The following is a 20,151-nucleotide window of genomic DNA, read 5'->3' as shown; positions in this document are numbered from 1 at the left end:
CTTGCTAGTGAGAGACATTTAGGGAGCTACGAAATGTGCACATAGAAATGGAAGGAACAACCTGAAGAGTACTTAAGTACATAATTTAATTTGATTGATTGTAATTTAAGCACAGCTTGAAAAAGAAAAGTTGAGATGAGGAGGTTTAAACAGCTCAGAGACCAACTACATCCAAGTACAGAGGCAGAATAGGAAAATTGCTCTGGAAGAAGGATGCAAGGCCCAGATTTGGGGTCCAGCAGCTGTGGTCCAAATGGATCTGCTGGGGAAGAATGGAAAGAAATGGGGGGACAAAATTGTCACAACTTGTGCATTGCTAGAATTAGGATTCAATAATATAAAAGGTATTGGAAAAGTCAAGGCCGGAAAATGTTATAGGCAAAAATAGTTACTACCAAAGCAGTACATGGTACAAGACTACAAAGTAGGAGGAAGCTTTGCTGAGGACATTTTTTGACAACTGATAGGCATGTTTAGCTGCAAATTAATAAATTTAAAATTAAAGAAATAAATAATGAAAGCCCAGCACAAAGTGGGATCATTTGGGTTATGAATAAGATGGAAGCACTGCCAAATATCTTTGTTACATTGTGATCTTGCAAGTAAAGTGAAAAATACCCACACTAGAACTTGGATTTATTATAAAATCAGCAGTTTGTCTGGTGGCACCTGCTATGAAGAACTCTGAAATCCTAAGGAGAAGTAAAACATTTGCAAGGGAACAATGCAGTGATCCCAGCTCAGGCCACTTCAGCAACTTCTTTTCCCCCTTGAAATGGTCAAGGGACCATGACAGGAACACAAAGGCTGCTTTGAATAGTTCACTATTATGGATTCTCTGGTGCATTTCTTGAGTCAGTAGGTTGCGAGTCGATGGTCACAATCTCCCCATCAGAATTATCTTCTACCCAATTAGCACTGATTTCAGCACAGTTAATGAGTTTTCTTTGTTATTTTCTTCCCTGTCCTAGGAGTTCTGCCAAATGTCCTTGTGGCCTGTGAATTCTGCATTCTTTGTGCCCACTATCAGCAGCACATCCCTGTCCCCAAGCTTTGCTAACCTCTCCCGAGGTCTCAGACCACTGAAACATGTCAAGCCCTAAAATTTAACAAGGCAATTCTACCAACAAGCAATTTGTCTTTCTAGCACCTGGACATCAATTAGAGCTTGTTCGCTGCTGTTTCACGGATTAAATCTCCTTTCTTGATTAGACTTCAAAGTATATAAAGACCAAACATCATAAAGCAACTGTGAAAAACACCAATTACTTGTTTTTAAAATTTCAAAAGTTTAATAGTAATAAAATGGTTATAAAAATAGTAATATACTTAGACTAATAAAAATTTGGACAATATGAGACAATAAGAACAAAGAGTTATGGATGGTCCAGGTACCTTTTTCTGAGCAAAATAAGCCTGAAAAAGGACCCAAGTTAACAGAGGATTAACACTTAAAAGTAATAGCCTGTTGCACATTCATACATCTCATACATGATGCATAAATTCCATTCAAACACAGGATTCTGTCTGGTCAGTGTCAGCTTCGTCCTCTGAATCCTAATGTTGTTTTCACAGCTGATCGAGGCAGGAAGAATTTTCTTCTGATAGTGGAGCAATAAATTATTTTTCTCTGAAAGATTTAGGCGTCCTGTGGCTGCTATCTGGTGCGAATACCTCATTCCTTTCTTTAAAAAGTATCTCACATACATAGTTTCTATTTTAACATTATGTTACAACCTAAAACTATATTTAACACACTACTTAAGAAAATTAATACAGCATAACTTTCTAACATAACACATATAATATTCATTTTAATATTTGCGAAAAGCCAAACACAAAAACCGCATTTTTCACAGCAACTGTTTTCAGTAAAATGTTTACACGCGTTTTGACGCGTTGCGACCCCGAGGGAGGCCGGGCCCGGCACGGCCATGGCGGGCGGGGGCGGTGCGGGCCGGCCCCGGGGCGGGAGAAGGAGCCGCCTCCACACAGGGCCGCCCCTTCCCGCCGCTCTGCCGCGGTAAGGCAGCGGGAATGGCACCGGGAATGGCAGCGAGGACGGGCCGGGAGGGCGGGGAGGCGACGGCGACAGCGCCTGGGCCATGCGGGCTGGCGGAGGCGGGAGGGCGGCAATGGAGGCACAGGGGAGCGCCGTGGCGCAGCGGGCAGGGCTGGCTGCGGGGAAAAGGCCGTCCCGAGGCGGGCCCGGGCCCTGGCGGCGCTCCGTGCCATGGCGGTGAGGCGCTGCCGGGCGGGCGGCCCTCAGCCTCAGCCCTGTGGGGACAACGCTGAGCCTCCGAGGGCTCTCCTTGCTGCGAGGTTCTCCTTGCCCGGTGCCCCGTAGGAGCGCGCAGGTGTGAGGGATGGGACGCTTGTTTTGACATTGTTACCTGGTCTGACGTTACCGGGGCTCCCCTCAGAAGTTTCTGGTGTGCCGGTGACAGGACCCGCGGGAATGGCCTGAAGTTGTGTCAGAGCAGGTTTAGGTTGGATATCAGGAAAAGGTTCTTCTCCCAGAGGGTGGCTGGGCACTGGAGCACTCCCCAGGGAAGTGGTCACAGCACCAGCCTGACAGAGTTCAGGAAGCATTTGGACAGTGCTCTCAGCACCTGGTGTCACACTTGGGGATGATGCTGAGCAGGGCAGGGAGCTGGACTCGATGATCCCCGCTTGTTCCTTCCAACTCAGAATATTCTGCGATTCTGTGACCCTGCAGTCTGTTCACCTTTCAGTTCCCTGCTTGGCCTTACTGCCCCGTGCAAGCTGACAGTGACCACTTTTGTGTCAGCCTTCCCTTGTTTCTGTAGCACACCTGCACTACCAGCTGTTCTAAAACTCCCGTGGCTCTCCTTTGCTTGTACTCTTCACTGTGGAAATAAGCCTTCTGCTCCTCTGTTTCTGCTGTCCCACAGACTGTTAGAATGTGGTAGTTAACTTCTATCAAAGATGAGAATAAGGCTCAGCATTGTGGCAGTTAGTGGCTGGATACTGTCACACACAAGAGAAGGAAAGGTGGGACAGGTTTTTTTCCTGCATGGTAATTGTGGAAGTTACAGCCTTAACCACAGCACATTGGGAATGTGGCTTTTTTGGTAGCCGAAGAGCAAGCCACAGTTAGTGTTGAGGAAAAGGTCGTTGGAGCTGTGGGTGTATAGAAAAGCAGGTAAGCTTTGCCCATTCTGCTCACAAGAGTTCAGCCTCCCCTGTCCCTTTTTTGTGGGGAAATAGAAAGTTAATGAAAGTGTGTGCATGAAATTCTTCTGAGAAACGGTAACATTAAGCAAAGATACTACAAGTTGTATTTAACTCTTCTGTTCTCAAAAAGTCTAAGACCAGGATTGTTTTATTTTGAAATTTAACTTTCTTCTTTTTTTTTGTTTTGCTTTTTTTTCCCCCTCCAGTTAAAATCATGGCGCTGAAACAGGTTTCCAGCAACAAATGCTTTGAAGGTTTCCAGAAGGTGTTTGAACATGACAGGTAAACACCACTAAAGCAAGCAAGGTGTTTAGCTTGGGGCAGTGTTTTCAGTCTGCAGGAAAACAGCATGCTTTCACTAATATCCATATTTCAGTCAGGAATAATGTCTACTGCTGCTTTGGCTGTGCTCTTGAATTTCTGTGTTAATGTTTAACATAATCTAGTATATTTAGTGCTGCAGAGCTGAGGTGGGAAGCTGGTACTTTTACCTTTGGAAATGGAGCTTGGTTACTTTGGGTTGTCCTGTTTGCAACACAGAGTTATGTTTGCAAAGTTCCACTTGCTACTGGGTCTCTTACTTCTGTGCACTCTGGCAAAGTGCTGTGAGCAGTGACTCAGTGAATAGATTCTTGTTTATTGAAGGTGTATAAAACCAAACTTTTAAAAAATTTTGGTCCAAATAAAAATAAAACCATCAGCTGTGCTTAGATAAGAGTTTATTGATAGTTTTCGGCTTTAGCATTAATTGAGCAACTAATTGGTCTTAGACTTGTTAGACTTAGTAGATTGAAAACCTCCCTTGCTGGCACATACTGTGCTTTTTATGTTGTGCAACTCATGTGGATATGTTCTTCAGTAAAAATTGCTTTGCAATTTGATTGCCAAAGCTCAAGCCAAGTATTGCTGGGATTCAAAATTTGATTTTCAACCTGTTCTCAGTTAGCAGCACTGTGAAAATGTGGCTTAACAGAGACTTTTGTAAGTTTCTGTTTTAAGTATATTCAGAACAAGGTTGAAAAATTAGCTGTTGCCAAATCTAGAATGTGAGGCTGAGCTTAAAAATTGATTTTCCCTTCCTTTAACTTAGTTGTTACAATTCACTGACCAGATCTGCCTTTCAATGAAATGCACAGGTCCACTGATTCCTTTTTTTAATGGTAGTGGTCTTGTTAATTAGGTAGTGGTGATAACAAGGAATATTTTATTAATACAGTGCAGAGCTAAAATGCAAAATGAAATTTGGAATCTACTTGCCTCCAAAAGCTGAAACTGGGAAGTGTCCTGTGCTGTATTGGCTCTCGGGTAAGTAACATGAGTCTTAGTAACTTCAAAAATACAATCTTAAGCATTTTTAAACTAATGCACTACGGTTGCTGAAAACTTAATGTAGAGGTACTGCAGTGGCAGCTCTTGGATTCTACAGAAGCTCATCTTCTGGAAGGCACACTTAGTTTGAATGTGCTGTGATAAATCAGAATGCAGCTTGGGAGTAGCCTACCAGGTTGTGTTCTAAAATGCTCTGTGTTCAAAGTGTTCTACCCTTTTGTTCTAAAATGTTCCTACCTTTAGGTCCAAAGTGTATCTATGAAGGTTCTCCTGTAAGGCCTTCCCATTGGGACACCTCCTGCTCTTTCTTTTTCTTAAAACTGCTTCAGCTGACAGAGTAGGGGTGTGCAAAGAGCCCATGGAAGCCAGCACATTTGTCCTGTGGTCTCTACCTTGTTCCGAGTACAACTTTGCAGGAAGCAACTGGTGAACTTGGAAAGAGAGGTGCTGTCAGCTGCCTCAGCACAGGCATGTCTGGTGGGAAGTAAACTTATGGGATCAGAAAGGGCCAGGGGCTGAAGAGGCTTGTGCAGCAGGTGTGAAGTTGTCTCATCAAAAATTAATTAATTAAATTATTTTGTCTTTTATTCAAAATAAAAAGCAGAAACTCTGTTCTGCAATTTGAGGAGTTGCTTTATTGAGACTTGTGTTCAGAAAGTTGGACACCAGGACTGTTAGTGTGGAGACTTGTGTTCCTTGTCACAAAGTACCTGGTGCGTCTAATTTGTGTCATGACAGTGGGCTGGGTAAAAATGTTTATATTTGAAGTTAGGAACATCAAAATTGTCTGAAGAAGTCTAAGCCATGCAGCACGTTTATTTTATTGAATGTAAACTGTATTATCTTGGGCAATATATCAGTCAAATTAGGTTACTGGCAACTTTTCCTCAGAGAAAACTAGACTCATTAACTCCTCTCAATTTGCATAGTGAAGCAAAATTGAAATATTGGTGTGAAATATAATTAATTTGTAACTGGAGTTTATTTGGACCTGCTGCTGTAGAAAAGGCATGTATTGCTGTGGGTTTTGGAGCCAGGGTGCTCACAGGCCCTTTATCCTGTCTAAAGTATGTAGAATTTGTCAGACCACATGTGTGATTGTGTAATGCAAACAGCTGGGATGACAGTACGAAGCAAAATGTAGTTGGAGGATGAGGGGTCAGAAGTTAACAGTGTCAGCCTTAGCAAATGCCTGTGGTCAGTGGGTTTAAGTGCACAGTGCTGGAAAGCACTAAAACCTTTTCTGTCAAAAAGAGTTTTGAAACCAGAATGCCATGAGCAGTGGGTAACCGAGGATGTTTTTATTTCCCTAGGGCTGACCTGCACAGAGCAGAATTTCATAACGAAAGCCGCGTTCCAACAGGCGGCAGCCGAGCACGGCCTCATTGTGGTGGCACCGGACACCAGCCCACGTGAGTTCCACAAGGGAATGCTGACTGTCATGACACTGAAGGGCACTTCTGTCCTCAGAGAAAGGGGTGCTGCAGTGTGCTGAAATGTGTGTTGCCCACCCGAGTCAGAATTGACCTCTGCACACCTGCATTGTTCACCAGATAACATTGTATATGTTCTTAATAGTGAGGCAGTGAGGTTTTGACATTGGAATTTTTTGTTGTGGCACTAAAACTAGAACAGAGGGGCTCTAGAGTTCAGCACAGATGAGGAGAGGGAAGAAAAGTGAAACAACAAATGTGTCTTGTTAGAATTCTTGCTGACACCCTATGAAACCTGCAGAACTGTGTTGCCACACAAAGATGCAATGCTTGCTCTTAATTGTATTTTGTTTTCTAAAGCAAATTAAATATAAGCCTTCAGAGGATTACAATACTTGAAAAGCAAACTAGAAACCCTTTTACCCTGCAGCTACAACAGACCACTGATGGATTTTTTAAATTATGTGCTGTTATTTGTATAAGGCTGAGCTTATGTTATGGGAAATCTGAAAATGGTGGATCTGCAGTTATTGGAAATACTGCGGATTAATTGCTTTGTATTTGTTGGATTCTGCCACAGTCTCATGAGTATTGTAAACAAAGGTGTCAGCCTTCTAATATTTACCAAGCTTTAATGAATTGCATCTGACTGCAGGCATTATGGAAAAGATGCAATGTTCTTTCCATAAAGTATTTTTTACATCTAGGTTTTGAAGTTGTGTTAGGTCAAAGAATGTAAATACATGCGTCTAATGAAGAAGAGGGAGAGAAGAGCAAAATTTGTGAATGAATGAACTTCACACTTTGTTGTTTCTATTTGCTGCAGGCTAGAGATGGGCAACTAACCTTTGCTTTATTCATGTTGGGTATTTGGACTGGAACTTGTTTTTGGTACTATCTGTGTAAATTGTCTCCATCAATGTGTAACTGCCTTTGCATAGGTCATTGCTTTGTCCAATTTATTTTAAGTCCCTCGTGGCAGCTTCTCTTTTGCCTTTTAGCCTAATGACTGATAAGGATTGCTCTACTATTTAAATGAGTTTTGGTATGAGCTTCATATGATTCCCTTAAATTTTAGCTCAGAGACCCCAAATGTTCTTAAGTCAGTTTGAGCTGTCTGGAGAAACAAGTGAAAAGCAATTCAAATATAATTATGAGCTGAGAGGTATTGAAAATGCTTACATATACATTTTAATTATGTAGTGCATGAGAATTACCTTCCAAGAGCCAGGAGATGTATCTGGATGTGGAAAAAGACTGCATGAAATCATTAAATACTTGTCATTACAGACCCTCAGTCAGGCCTTGATAGACTTCACTTTTCCTACTTTGAAGGGGTTTGTTTTTCCACACAGGTATACTGAGCAATGTTGTGCAGATTCCTTTTCAAATTTCTTTTTTTCAAGGCTTCCTGAAAGTTTTTTTTAGCATAATGAGCACTATGCCTTCATTGCCTGTCAGGACTTCCTGAGTTTCTGTCCATGTCTGAGGTACTGAAGACAGACTCCTTACATCCAACATGTTTAAGCACCCCAGTCCCTGTGATTGCTGGACTGTTAAGTTACAGAATCACTCAGTGTCCAAGGGCATGTCACTGGAGCAAAGTCAGCTTTGATCCTTGTACAAACCTGATTGCACACTGTGGGAGGGTAGCAGCCATCTCTGCACAAATTGTGAGGGACTGCTGAGTTACACGTGGGTTTGCAGTGTAATCTGACTGTGGTAAAATAATAGGTAGGAAATAATGGCCTCTCTTTCCCCAAAACATTCCTCTCACATATACCCTGAAATATTACATTAGGCTCTGCAGACCAGGCTGGTCAGTCACAGACTAAGCAAAGGGAGGACTGGGTGGGATGTACTGACTTTCAAGAATACATTTGCAAATTTAGTTTGAAAGTGTAGCCTTGGAAAAGAGGATACAATCCTGCAGGTATTCAAAGAAGAAATTATGTAAGTTTCATGGAAATTATGGGTGGGAGAAATGAAATGAATTGCAGAAAAGGTGGATTTGTGAAATGATAGGAATAGTGAATTATTCTTCTGGAGAATCTTATAAAGGGAGGTGTAGCAGGCGTTATTTAAAGCACATAAACTGGCTTGGACACACCATTTGGTGAATCATGGTTCTGTCATTCTGGGGAAAAAAGAAATTTTCTTCTGTTTGTCACACAGGTCTAATGGCTGAAATAAGATGGTAGCCCCAATTAACAAGTGCCAACTTTTGATTAAGTTCCTGAGTAAATTGGACAAAGCTTAACAGAAATAATTTAGAAGACATGTATATGCTATATCTATTTATGGAGATACACTCTTTAGAATTGGATATATCTGTAGGTATTATATAAGTGTAATTTTGAAAGTGTTGAAATAGCACTTGAAAACATTGTACTAATGAATTAAAATCTGAATTGTTTTATAGTTGAAGGGGTAGAGATGTGATTGAGAAACTTGCGAGTCTGATTTGTATGGCAGGCTCTCCAATTCTGAACATGCAGTAAAGTAAAGATTTGTCATGCTAGGTGGCTGCAATATTGAAGGAGAAGATGAAAGCTGGGATTTTGGCACCGGTGCTGGTTTTTATGTGGATGCCACTGAAGATCCCTGGAAAACAAACTACAGGATGTATTCCTACATAAAGGATGAGGTAAATGGGCTGTTGGGTTCTCCTGGTGTTGCTGGGTAAGATAAAGGGGTGTGGCTCAGTCATAGGAAATTCCCACTTCTTGTGTTACAAGGTTATGGGAGTTTCTAGAGAGATACTTTGGGTTACTTATTATCAGCTCAACTGTTTCCTTTTGATTTCACGTTCCCCTTCAAGCTGCTTTCAGGCCATGATCACAAATGTCAGGCTACAACCAGAGATTGCCTTTGGTTTCAGTGGCATTAAAAGTTGGTTAGTTGTGTGCTTTTTTCTTAAACATACTCAAGTTGCTTTAACATTATTTTTATTATGCTTTTGTTTCCTTTACAGCTGCCTAAACTAATAAATGCCAATTTTCCAACTGACCCTGAACGGATGTCTATTTTTGGGCATTCCATGGGAGGTCATGGAGCTCTTATTCTTGCTCTGAAGAATCCTGGGAAGTACAAAGTAATATGAATTATAGTTTATATGAGGTATACTAATGCTTATATAGATTTCTGTAAATGTGACAGAAGAAAACATAATACTGAGTTCTTTGAGGGCATTAAATATAAAAATAATTTCATTTGTCGCTGTTCATTGTTACATAATTTTTGGTTTTTTGCTGCTGTCTTTCTGAACAGTCTGTGTCAGCATTTGCTCCTATCTGCAACCCAATTCAGTGTCAGTGGGGGAAGAAAGCCCTTGGTGGATATCTGGGACCAGATGCAAGCAAATGGGAGGTATGTGTTGCAGCTGCAGTTCTTTAATGACAGATGAATGAGTGATCTGTAAATACCTCACAGCAGGAGCCTGGAAAAAAATTCTGGATTGCCCATGAGCTGGTACTGATATTCTACTGCACCCCTAAGCACAGAAAAGCATTGTTTGTTTCTGGCAGGAGGGACTTGCTGTTGCCTTAGGGTGCTTATGAAAATTTAATGAGATACAGGCCTCTCATCAAATCAACTACATTCCTCCCAGTTTTATGAAGATTTAAAAGTCTGGGCTGAGAACAATTGTGAGCAGTGTATTTTTGTAGTATATTTTGTATTTTGAAGAGAGACTGCTGCAAACTGTTCAGCCTGATGAGCCTCATGACATCTTGCAGGGGCAGCCTGTGGGAGGCCTCCAAGAGGAGCCTGGCAGACACTTGGAAATTGGAATCCTGCAGAACAGCATTAAAGTAGACAAAGTTAGATTTTAGCTCCAGGACCTTAATTTGGAGATATCAGTAGTTGTATATGAATAGCTAAGACATAAAAATGTTTGTCTGCATGGTTGCTGCATTATTTGGGCAGCCCTTCAGTATTTTTAATCTCAACTTGAACATTGCACTGTATTTTTATAATTAACTTAGAAGGGATTGTTGTGACCATGTACTCAGATTTCCTTGTAAATAAGCACAAGCTGCAATGCAGTCCCTTGTAAATTGGATTAAAGTATGTCTTAGGAAGACTTCCAGGTCTGATTAAAACTTTACAGGATTGGAGAGTGTTCTCTGCTTTTCTAATTGTTAATTGAGTAGTTTGTGTATTTAGAAAACACCAGTTAAACTTGCTTAGAATTAGTGTAATGGATTTGTTGTGAAGCAAAATAAAACAACCTCCCAAAAACCTGTTTTCTGTCCCCTTAAATTGTTTTGGAGTGCTTCTGCAAACCTAGTCCAATAGATCAACAGCAGTCATCAGGAGCATACCTTTGAAAGGATCTGGATCTGCCTTTGAAACAGATATACAACCTCTGATCTCTCTAGTTTGCCTTAAAACTGCCATGTAAATATGGTCAGGATAACTTGATACCATGGCCACAGTGCTGGGCTGGACCCAAGCTCCCACTTCCATTATAGTGTCATTTCTGGATCTGGTGGCATCCTGGAAGGATGGCTCTGATGCCTTGGTGTAGGACTTTGGATTTTGCTGTCCATTGGTGATTGGTCTTCTCCACAGTATTTAAACACTTTGCTGTCTTTTTAAAGGAGTTGTTTATTTTGAGCATGTAATAAGCACAGGACCCCATGGGTAACATGTTCCACATCTTAATTACATTCTGATACATATATGTTTAGAGTTTTTAATTTGTTTCTCAGTGAAACCAAATTTTCTTGGTCAAATCATCATGGGAGCCTTCAGGTTAAATGCCTGCTCATGAGCTTAGCTGTGCCACACTGGTATTTTGACTTCTAGCTGCCAGAATAAATACACCAAGACACCAAGTTTTTTCAGCAGGATCTAATTTCTGCAGAAGAGTGTGAATTAGTACTGACTATATGGCTGCTCTTCCATTCTGTAGGAAGTCAGCCCTGGGCTGGATGTGCTGTTTGGTTAAACTGCCAACTTGGTAATTATCTAGCTGATACATTTGCCCTTTTTAAAGCAATGGGTATTACTTTTCAGTTGCCTGGATTTTTCCTGGTTTTTCGTTCTTCCAAAGTGCAGCTTGGTGTCCTGAGCAACACTGCCCAGGGCTCTGTCTGTGCCATTCTTTTCCTGCAGTCAACAAACTGAAGCCAGTGAAAGACACGTAACTGAAGTAATTTCTGTTTGATTTCTGCAGGCCTATGATGCCACACAGCTTGTGAAGTCCTACTCGGGCGCTCGCCTGGACATCTTGATTGACCAAGGCAAAGATGACCAGTTCCTGTCTGCAGGCCAGTTACTGCCCGATAACTTCATCGCCGCCTGCACCGAGCGGAAAGTCCCAGTAGTCTTCAGGCTGCAGCAGGCAAGTTGCTCCTGCACTCCTTGGTTGTCAGATTCTTTGTGATTTTTGGTTCTGTACAGCAGGCAGTGAAGAGTGTCTGTAAGGGGGCAGGCCTGCTCTCACTGTGGGTCTGTCCCTGGCCACTTGAGAAGGAGGAGGGTGAGAAGTGACACTTTCCTGTCGTCGCATGGGCCATCAAGGTGTGCATCACCCACCCGGCTCAGCCGCGCGTCACCACTAGGTGCCGTCGTGCTTCCAGCTTGGACAGGCTGATCCCTGCGCGGGGCTGCCGGTGCTCGGGTGGAGACACAGCAGCAATCACTTCTAATGAGTATTGCAGTCACTGTACAGCCAAAGTGAGACGTGGCCTTCTGCTGCACCCCTTATCTGTGCTGTGGGTTTACTGTTTGCCATAAAACTTCATATTTCGTTTGCATGTGTTTGTGTAAATTAGGGAAGGGGTGGAACTGCTTGATATCCTAGATTCATGTAAAGACCCATGGCTTCACATCACTCTTACCTGTAGCACAGTGACCCAGAACAAGACTGTCCTGAGAGCAGTGGAGTCCTTGTAAGCCACTGGCAACTTCCACCCAGACCCAGTGCGGAGCTCAGTTGTGGAGAGTGAAGGATTTTCCTCTCTGCTTTATCATAAGCCTTGCACCTAAAGACAGAGTTAGCGCTGATGTAGGGCTGTGGACCAGAGGGTGACATTTCAGCACAGTGATGGAGCAGTAACTCAGACCTGGGCAGTGCTCTCCTTTATCCCCCCTGTGTTTTACCAGAAGAACAGTGCCTGGGAGGCATTGTTCTTGTTTCTGGCAGGAGGGACTTGCTGCAGCTGAGCCTTGCTGTTACCCATCTCCAGCTTACAGGCCCAGGTCTGGGCAGGTTAAGGGACGTTCTGTTTGTTCAGCTTCCTAGTGCTCATCTGTACTTAGCCTGTTATGTATCCCTTGCCATTTTTATATATATTCCAGGTATTTCTTAAGATGGATAAAACCAGGAGAATCATTACATTTTCTTTAAGAGAGCTTAGCATGATTACTTTATCATGAGGGGTATGTTCTCTGCTGATTTCTTTATTGTTGTTCTTTTCTAGGGTTATGATCACAGCTATTATTTCATTGCTTCATTTATTAATGACCACATCAAACACCATGCAAAATACCTCAATGCTTGAACCATTTGGATGCGAGTGCTGCCTGGACAATATGAATCAAGAGATAGTGGTGAACTAAACAAAAATCATTTGCTGAAGTAATGTTTGTAAAATGGAGCTCTTCTGATTGTACTTCTAAGAAAAATAAAAGTTCCCCTTAATTTGATGTGTGTGCTTTAGAGTAAGTATTGGGAGTGTTCTTGCATGCTTGGGAAACTCTTGATGCCATGAAGTTACATCTGCTGCATTTTGGGTCAAAATGTAAGCCAGCAGATGAGTGCCTTTCACACCATGAGTGTGGGTGTGGATGTGGCACCTGCAGACAGCTTCTAGTGCAACTGTGCAAAGCCTGTCATTAACAACAGTGTGCCCATTCAGCTAATTAATTACTGGGGTTTACTTCAGCCTTTAATAGGAAGGAAGTTGTTAGTGGCACAGCTAATCAAGCTCCTTAATTAATCTGAAGTGTTAGGTGTTTTGCCTGTGTAAATACCTTCCAAGGACAAGGTCTGGTGGAGAATGCAGACAGACGCCTGCTGTGCACAGTTGTTTACTGTCCTGTGCCTTATCAAGCAAATGATCTGGAGTATTCCATGGATGATACTTATAGAAAAGACCACTTAAAAAACCTGTGAGGGAAGCAGTCTGTACTAAAAAGGATTTTTTCTCCACTTGTCCTTTGATTCTTAGAGTGTGAAAAACTTGTAGTGTGTATCTTAGATGTGACAGGACTGAGAAGAAACTGCTAAATAGATCTGAAAAAAGCAATTGCTGTCTAAATATCTAGTATCTCATGGCTGAAATAAAGTATACTTATTTTACAAAAGATGGCAGAATTTAGTCCTGACAGTTGTAGATCTAAAATAGCTCTTGGTGATATAATTCTGCCAGCTACCTTGGACAAGAACACAGATTGTTCCAGAAAGCAGCAAGTAATCACCTGTGAACTCAGCTTTCTCAGGCTCAGCTGGACCTGAATCCTTGCTCAAACCTTGGCTCACCCTTGCCAGAGGAAATGCTACCACAGATGTAGGATGGGTTTCTTTTTAGGCAATGCTGAATGATCTCCTGTGTCTCTGGTTCCTGCTAGATTCTAAGTTACAGGGAGGCTGGTGCTGGTGACAGCCTTAAATTATGCATTGATTTATATCAGTCTTGCATCTAATAATTTATGATTAAGCTTTGAAGGCTGGGAAGATACAACTGTGTGCATTGCAAGAGCTCTCCAGAAGGAAATTATTGCAGAGGGATCCTCTGCTTCCAAAATCCCCTATCAAATGTGAAAAAGGACAGCCCATAAATTCACCTGTTCACTAAGGTAAAGACACTCCATTTAGAGAAATTGGAATCTAGGAGAATCTGTACTTTGACTTCAGAAATCTGCATGGGCAAGAGAAGGCTGGATGCTGTGAGCTGCTCCTTGTTTCTGCAGCCAGGGGCAGAGCACAGCAGCTGAGCACAGCCCTGGCACACTGCGTTATCCCCAGGGCCAAAGGCTTACTGTGTTTGCTGCTTGGATTCAGCACTCTCCAGGAATCTTCAGGTTTTGTTTGCTGAAGCAGAAGGCTGCAGAACAATCTCTGCCTTTCAGGAGGAGAAAAGGCTGCCCTGCAGCAGTAAAATGAACAACTCACACACCAATGTGAGCAGGAGCAAGCTGAAGGAAGGGTCTCCCCCATCTCCCTGAGCCCAGCCCAGCCCTGGGAGCAGAGGGCAGAGAATTCACTGCCACTGACTGGCAGGAGGCCTTCACAACAGCAGCAGGAAAGCTGCAGGGAGAACATTCCAGGTACCCAACATCCTACCAGCTGGATCTTATGCCCACTTTAGCTGCAAAATGCCTTTATTTGCATCACATCATCATCTTCCCCCATCCCCAAACCCATCATTTCCAGTGTTACACTCTCCAACTACCATGTCTTTTACAAGAAATCATCAGGCACAGGAATAGGCATTAAAGGGTTTCTGTAAATAATATAGTTTAATTGTAGCTACAGTAAAGATTTTCTATATACATTATGTTCACTGTGGAGGGTATTACAGATTTGCCATGCATGTTTTATTGCACATATAAATATTGTACAAAGGATCATGAAGATTCTGTTTTTAGCCATACAGGTTAAGACTGCATAAAAAAAGCTGTATTACAAAATACTTAGAGCTATTTATTTACAGCCAACTTCAAGCAAATACTGAAAGACACTATCAGGAGGAAAACAAAATTTTAATTATGAAAAAACAAGATTTGTCAAAATAATAATAATTACAAAGCTTCATGATGCCATATATACATTGTAAAAAAATATTCAGGAAACCTGCATTTTTACCCTCAAGATGCAGAAATCAATATTCCTATTTTTATACTTGATCCTTGAATGCTTCTAAAATTTGATAAACTCTGACTTGAAAACTTATTTTCTTTACATTGCTCGTGCTTTTTGACAAAACAGATATTTGTGCAGCTCTGTAAAATATTAAAATACATTTTCATTTAGTGTTAAAGTGCACAGTACATTTTATAGGAAACAATATGCTAGCTGCCAATCAAATTACAATTTAAGTCTATGTTCCCTCCATAAAATAAATGGTTTTGCTTTGGTTGAAGTAACTGGATATTCCATACATACTGCCTGGCTCATTGTCTGCGAGTCCCCTTTCCTGCTCCTCCTCACACGCTGCTGTCACTGCCTCCCAGCCCTGGAGCAAGTGGTGGTGCTGAAGTGTGTGCTCTGTGTTCAGACACCGTCTGAGCTCAGCAGATCTGCTGCTGAACGTGGGTGGGTTTAAAGGCAGCGCCTCGGGAGGGGGCAGTGACAAGTATGCATCACTCTGCCCAAAAGCCTTCATACAACAGCTCTCTCCACATCCTCTTGCCTAAATATTTAGTCCTCACAACCCCTTACTTCTTTTTTTTGCCACTCTACATTTCAAACTCCCTGCTTGTGTGTCCCCAGCCAGCTTCTCTTTTCACCACATGCTGCTGCCCCATCCTGCTTGCCCAAGTCCCATCACTGGCTTCTTGTGTGAATGAAAATGGGATGTTCCAGATAGCAGAAGAATCGCTGTGCTGGAACTTTTTGATCTAAAATGAGTCATGTCTTAATAATAAAGTATGCTTTTAAAAACCTCTTTGAAAAATGTAAAGTGGAAAGAAGGAGAAGAACTTTTATTTCCTATTGCTGACGTGGAAGTAGAGGTCTGGTGCTGCAAATGTGCACTACAGAACATTGTGCTTAATTCTGTGGATACTTTTAAAGACAAGCAGTGTACCCAGGCAGACTGGATCTGGAAGATCAGGTCTTTGAGACTGCCTTTGGCAATTTCAGTCATTTTGTCTCCTCTTGAAGGAATCACTGAAGAAAACAAATTAATTTTTTGGCTACCTGTTAATCTTGTTAACATTCTTGTGCTATTTTTTACTATTTGTTCTGTAGTGCTGTAATCTTTAAAAGAAGTCAAGTTACAGTGCAAAATTACATTTCAAGACACATGATCCTAATGCACATAAATAATTTTGTTGTGGCAAAAGTTAAATGTCTTGTGCATAGCAAAATAAGCAATCAAAAATATTTTTTCACATTTATTTTTCAAGTTTACATACTTCCTTTTGTTTTTAAACATCTATATACAAATAAAATGGGTGTGCTCTCACTTTCAGCCAATTTAGTCTATCTAGTGAGGGGAGAGGTGTTACTGGAATGTAGGAAACTCAATGGAATGCAGACAATTTTTTACCAATATTCCACAGATTCGAGAAATAAAGAATGCCATTCCAGCTAGCTGTTCTTTTAATAGAAGCACCTATTTTGTTTGCTTTTTATCTTACATATTAGAAAATACAATTTACTGAGATCTAGAGCTACTGCACACCAAGTAGAATAAAAAATAACTAAGTATTTATATTAAAATAAAGTGTTTAACCACAAAAAAAGCAGTAATAAAATACAGTTTCCTAATTTACATTTTGCATCCAAAGGATGAATAACAACTCACTAATAAATAATATTTATATAAATATTTAATGTCTGAATATTTTTAAAAGGCAATAGCCTGAAGCAACTGCAGAAAAACCTAAGGTGGTAGCAGTCTGATTTACTCTCCCTTCTCCCTCCCCCCAGGTGATTACAGTGATTCTCAGTTTAGTAATACAAAGTATCTTGCTGCAAGACAGCTGTGTACTCCACACGATTTTAAGTGGCAGAGAGGTGTTGTTTTAGTAAGTACTGTACAAAGTGAGCTAGAAAAGCAGCGAAATGCCAACTTCCTCTAGAAAATGTTTCTGTTCAGTTTCTGCTTCGTAGTTTGACACATATGTACAGTCTGAAACACGGGTTTAAAATCACAAGAATACTCTTGGAGTACTGGAGTTGTTTTCAATGCAGTTTGTAAAAATGGGCAGCTTTTTGATTCGTTCATGGCACAGTGTAGCTGGTAACAGCAGAGAGAGTAGTTTCATGTGAATAAAGCTTGTTTCACTGTGGTTACATCTAGCAATGCTTGAACTGTTATGCTCACTTTTACCAAGCCCTTTTCTTCTAGGATGTGATGTGGTAGGCAGAGCTTCTCCTAGAAAAAGACAAAAAAGGGAGTAAAAATTAGAATATTCAATACTCACTGCAGAACCTCACTTCACATGATCACATTTGGAACACAAATTCCAGCAAGCAGGAATCATTTCCTAGTTTTAATTAAAAAGAACTTCCTGTGATTTTGACAGAAAGTCTCTGATTTTCCTCCTGCTACCCCTAAGAGTTAGTGAGAGATCTGTTAATATTCTGGGCCCCAGAAGCCAAGTTGTTCTGCAGTCATTACAGCATGTAAACAGCTAAGAGTGAGGGCCAGCAAGCACGCACCAAACTTTCACCTACAAAACAGGACAACACAGCATTTGTCCTGTTATGACATATGTGTGAGATGGGGGATGGAAGGCTGACTCTAAAAAAAAAGCAAACCAAAAAACCCCCATTCTCCCACTGAGCTCTAGACAGGGCCCAGGATATGCACCTTGAAAACTACACACTAGCACATACAGGGAAATGTGTGCAATGCTGGGCATTCAATGGCCAAGTGTTTCATCCAAGTATTGGCACCTTATTTGAAACACCTGGGAATTGACTTTATTCACCATAAGGATACAGCAGTCATGGCCAGGATGGAGCTCACTAGCTGTGCACAGAGGCTGCTATAGCAGGAGACAGGCAAGCAGGAAATACTCTATCTCCTACAAGGACAGCAAGACACCCACCCATGAATAACTAGAGAAAGTGTTAGAAAGGCAGCCTTGTGCCATGACTGGCCCTCTCTTTAGAAAGTTTTTCTCAATGTTGCTGGGTATTCTTGTTAAGAAATCAATGAAATTATGAAATTGGGCAGCAGGTCTATAATAAATAAATGGAAAAGCCAGACTACATCACATAAACCATAATTACAACTGTGAGACTCACTGCCACAACATAGAAGCCAAAAGCGTAAGTGAGATGACAAAAATATACAAGTAAGAGTAAATCCAAACAGAGCTATTAAACACAAACACATGGAAACAGTGCCTGGCTCATGAAGTACTTCAGCTCTATGCCATTGCTTTAAGCATGAAAAAGGCACCATCTGTGTGATCTAACCTCTTCCTTCCCAAAACATCCATACATAACCATCAACAGACTTGGAATACTGACTTTTTGCAGAGAGGGTGGTTTTGATATTCTTACTACTGAATATCTTAGTTATTCAATAAAATTTCAGCTTTTAAAACTACTGATGCATTTGAGATTCTGTTTTAATTAACTACCTGTCTTCTACTGAATATTCCTCTTGAGTCTGTAATGTAAACTAAGGGTCCTTTATTTGAATCTTTATATAATTTATGGTCCTTTTCCACACTTCCTCATACTGATTACTTCCTCAATTTAAACCTCTCTGATCTCTTCAACCTCTCCTCTCATGACACATTTTTTCAGTTCTAGTCCTTGGCTCCTGTGGACCTTACAACTAAATACAATGGAACTTCTGGTACACAGAAGAACAATTCATACATTCTTTACTATGTTATGCACCTATGTTTAATTGTTTTTCTCTCCTTCACTCTAGTCCAGTCCTTGCTCAGGAGACCTCCTCCAGTGGGCCACAGCTCCAGAAAAGTATCAGCACTAAACAGCTGTTCCACTACTTCTGATGTTTATGACTTTCTTTTGTTAACAAATATTTCCCTTATGCATAAAACATACTTACTAACTACCTGAAGAGGCAAACTTCATTTACAATGACAGCATCTGATACTGGTAACTGCAATTTATCTACATTTTGTTTACATTTTATATTTACTACTGAAGCTGTTTTAGTATTTATTATTTTATGTTTGAAAGATTTATTTAAGACCCAAGAAACATCTTCAAACAGATAATTTTCAGGGAGCTTGGCTGAGTAGGTCTGCAGGAGATGGACAACATACATTTCCCACATGGAAGAGAGTATATATAGTAATATTCTTGCTAACACTGAGTTACTACTTCCATTGAGTTTGTGGATTCTGAGTCACATTAATCAAACTATTGTGGCAACAGCCTCCTGCTCCTGTCAGCCACTCTGCCCCTCCCTGCTGCAACTATTTGTCCAGTCAGGCCAAGGAACTACCCCCATCTTGCAGCCATTCCAGGTCATCAGCCATATTTCCATTCCAAACCTACCTACCATAAACTGATCCTTTAAATAAAGACAGTGAGTCAGCAGTTCATTCTTGTTTGTTCTTCTGATTGAAATATTGACCTGCAAGCTTTCAGAGATGGTTCCCCCCAACTTTTATTCCTCTAAAAAAGTGTCTTTTCCAGAAAATCATACAGTTTAGGATGCAAACTCCTAAACTGATACTGATTAGCTCTGGAGTAGTTACATAAGAACGTAGATACAGAGATATCAAATAAAAGGGTGAAAAAAACCACCCAATACTCTTCTACTTCAAAGGTGTGATTTCTACCAGACATTTTGCCAATCTACTGTCCTGGGAGCCAGTTCATCTAGAAATCCACGATGCTCTGATTTAGATTTTTTTTTTAAAAGGAACTATATTAATTTTATTTGAGAATACAAATCAGACACCTGAAGTGAAATGTTATTCTTCCACACTCTTCTACTTCTTTCCAGTGTCCTTGCAGAGTAGGCTCTTGTTTCACAGATTTGGTGGCCCTTAGCATGCCAATATTTCATTATTCTTCCAGGCTAGACAAAAGGCATTTAATAAGAAGGCCTGCTGAATCCAGTATCTGAAAACTAAGGTACTGGCATTACAAGGCTGAAGGGTATGGGCTGAACCCAAAATCCCAACACTAAGAAAACCTACCTTGCTAGATATTTATGTTTGAAAATATTCTGCATTTTGCTATTGAAGTCAGATTTGCTTAATCCACCAGCGTTAAAGAATGTTTACTTAGAAAAATTTAAATTCCAAACCCACCGTTTTTGTGGCACCTCGTAGCACTCACTGAGCTGTTCTGTCATGCTGTCTTGCTAGGATTTTTGCAGTTGCTTGTAAGCACATTTGTACTTAAAGTATAAGGAAATGCATGCCCTATTTCCTATAAAAAACCCATCCAATATGTTTTTTTTCTGTTTTTAAAGGCAAGCATTATCTAATTATTTTAAAGACAGCAGAGTAATTTAGTTTGTATGAAGCAACCTCTCTCTACCTGCTGAATTTACAAGATGCATAC

The 20,151-nt window shown here is 41.0% G+C and overlaps 2 protein-coding genes across 8 annotated transcripts in view; one reads left to right on the top strand and one right to left on the bottom strand.

Annotated features, from left to right (window-relative positions):
• Positions 1 to 1,956: 1,956 nt before the first annotated feature.
• On the top strand, positions 1,957 to 12,615 carry ESD (esterase D). Its single transcript, XM_058045644.1, has 9 exons — positions 1,957 to 2,023; positions 3,405 to 3,480; positions 4,415 to 4,503; positions 5,841 to 5,939; positions 8,483 to 8,607; positions 8,935 to 9,054; positions 9,231 to 9,329; positions 11,143 to 11,310; positions 12,392 to 12,615. The coding sequence occupies exons 2-9, from the start codon at positions 3,413 to 3,415 to the stop codon at positions 12,470 to 12,472; spliced, it is 849 nt and encodes a 282-aa protein (XP_057901627.1). The 5' UTR covers positions 1,957 to 2,023; positions 3,405 to 3,412; the 3' UTR covers positions 12,473 to 12,615.
• A 3,847-nt stretch (positions 12,616 to 16,462) lies between these two features.
• The window catches only part of LRCH1 (leucine rich repeats and calponin homology domain containing 1), a 113,440-nt gene continuing 109,751 nt past the window's right edge, over positions 16,463 to 20,151 (bottom strand). For 4 of the 7 annotated variants that reach the window (XR_009114180.1, XR_009114181.1, XR_009114183.1 and 1 more), the window contains one exon: positions 16,930 to 17,017. Coding sequence is in view for 3 of the 7 variants with exons in the window: in XM_058019076.1 (XP_057875059.1) it covers positions 16,904 to 17,017 (114 nt within the window). In the remaining 4 variants the exon portion in view is untranslated. Of the gene's footprint in view, positions 17,018 to 20,151 lie in introns of all 7 variants that reach the window. The other 3 variants (XM_058019076.1, XM_058019077.1, XM_058019079.1) reach the window with 1 other exon arrangement.

Source organism: Melospiza georgiana, chromosome 2 (assembly GCF_028018845.1).
Source record: "Melospiza georgiana isolate bMelGeo1 chromosome 2, bMelGeo1.pri, whole genome shotgun sequence".
Taxonomy (NCBI): Eukaryota; Metazoa; Chordata; class Aves; order Passeriformes; family Passerellidae; genus Melospiza; species Melospiza georgiana.
Note: the sequence above shows the minus strand (reverse complement) of the source record. Positions and strands in the feature narration are given on the sequence as shown.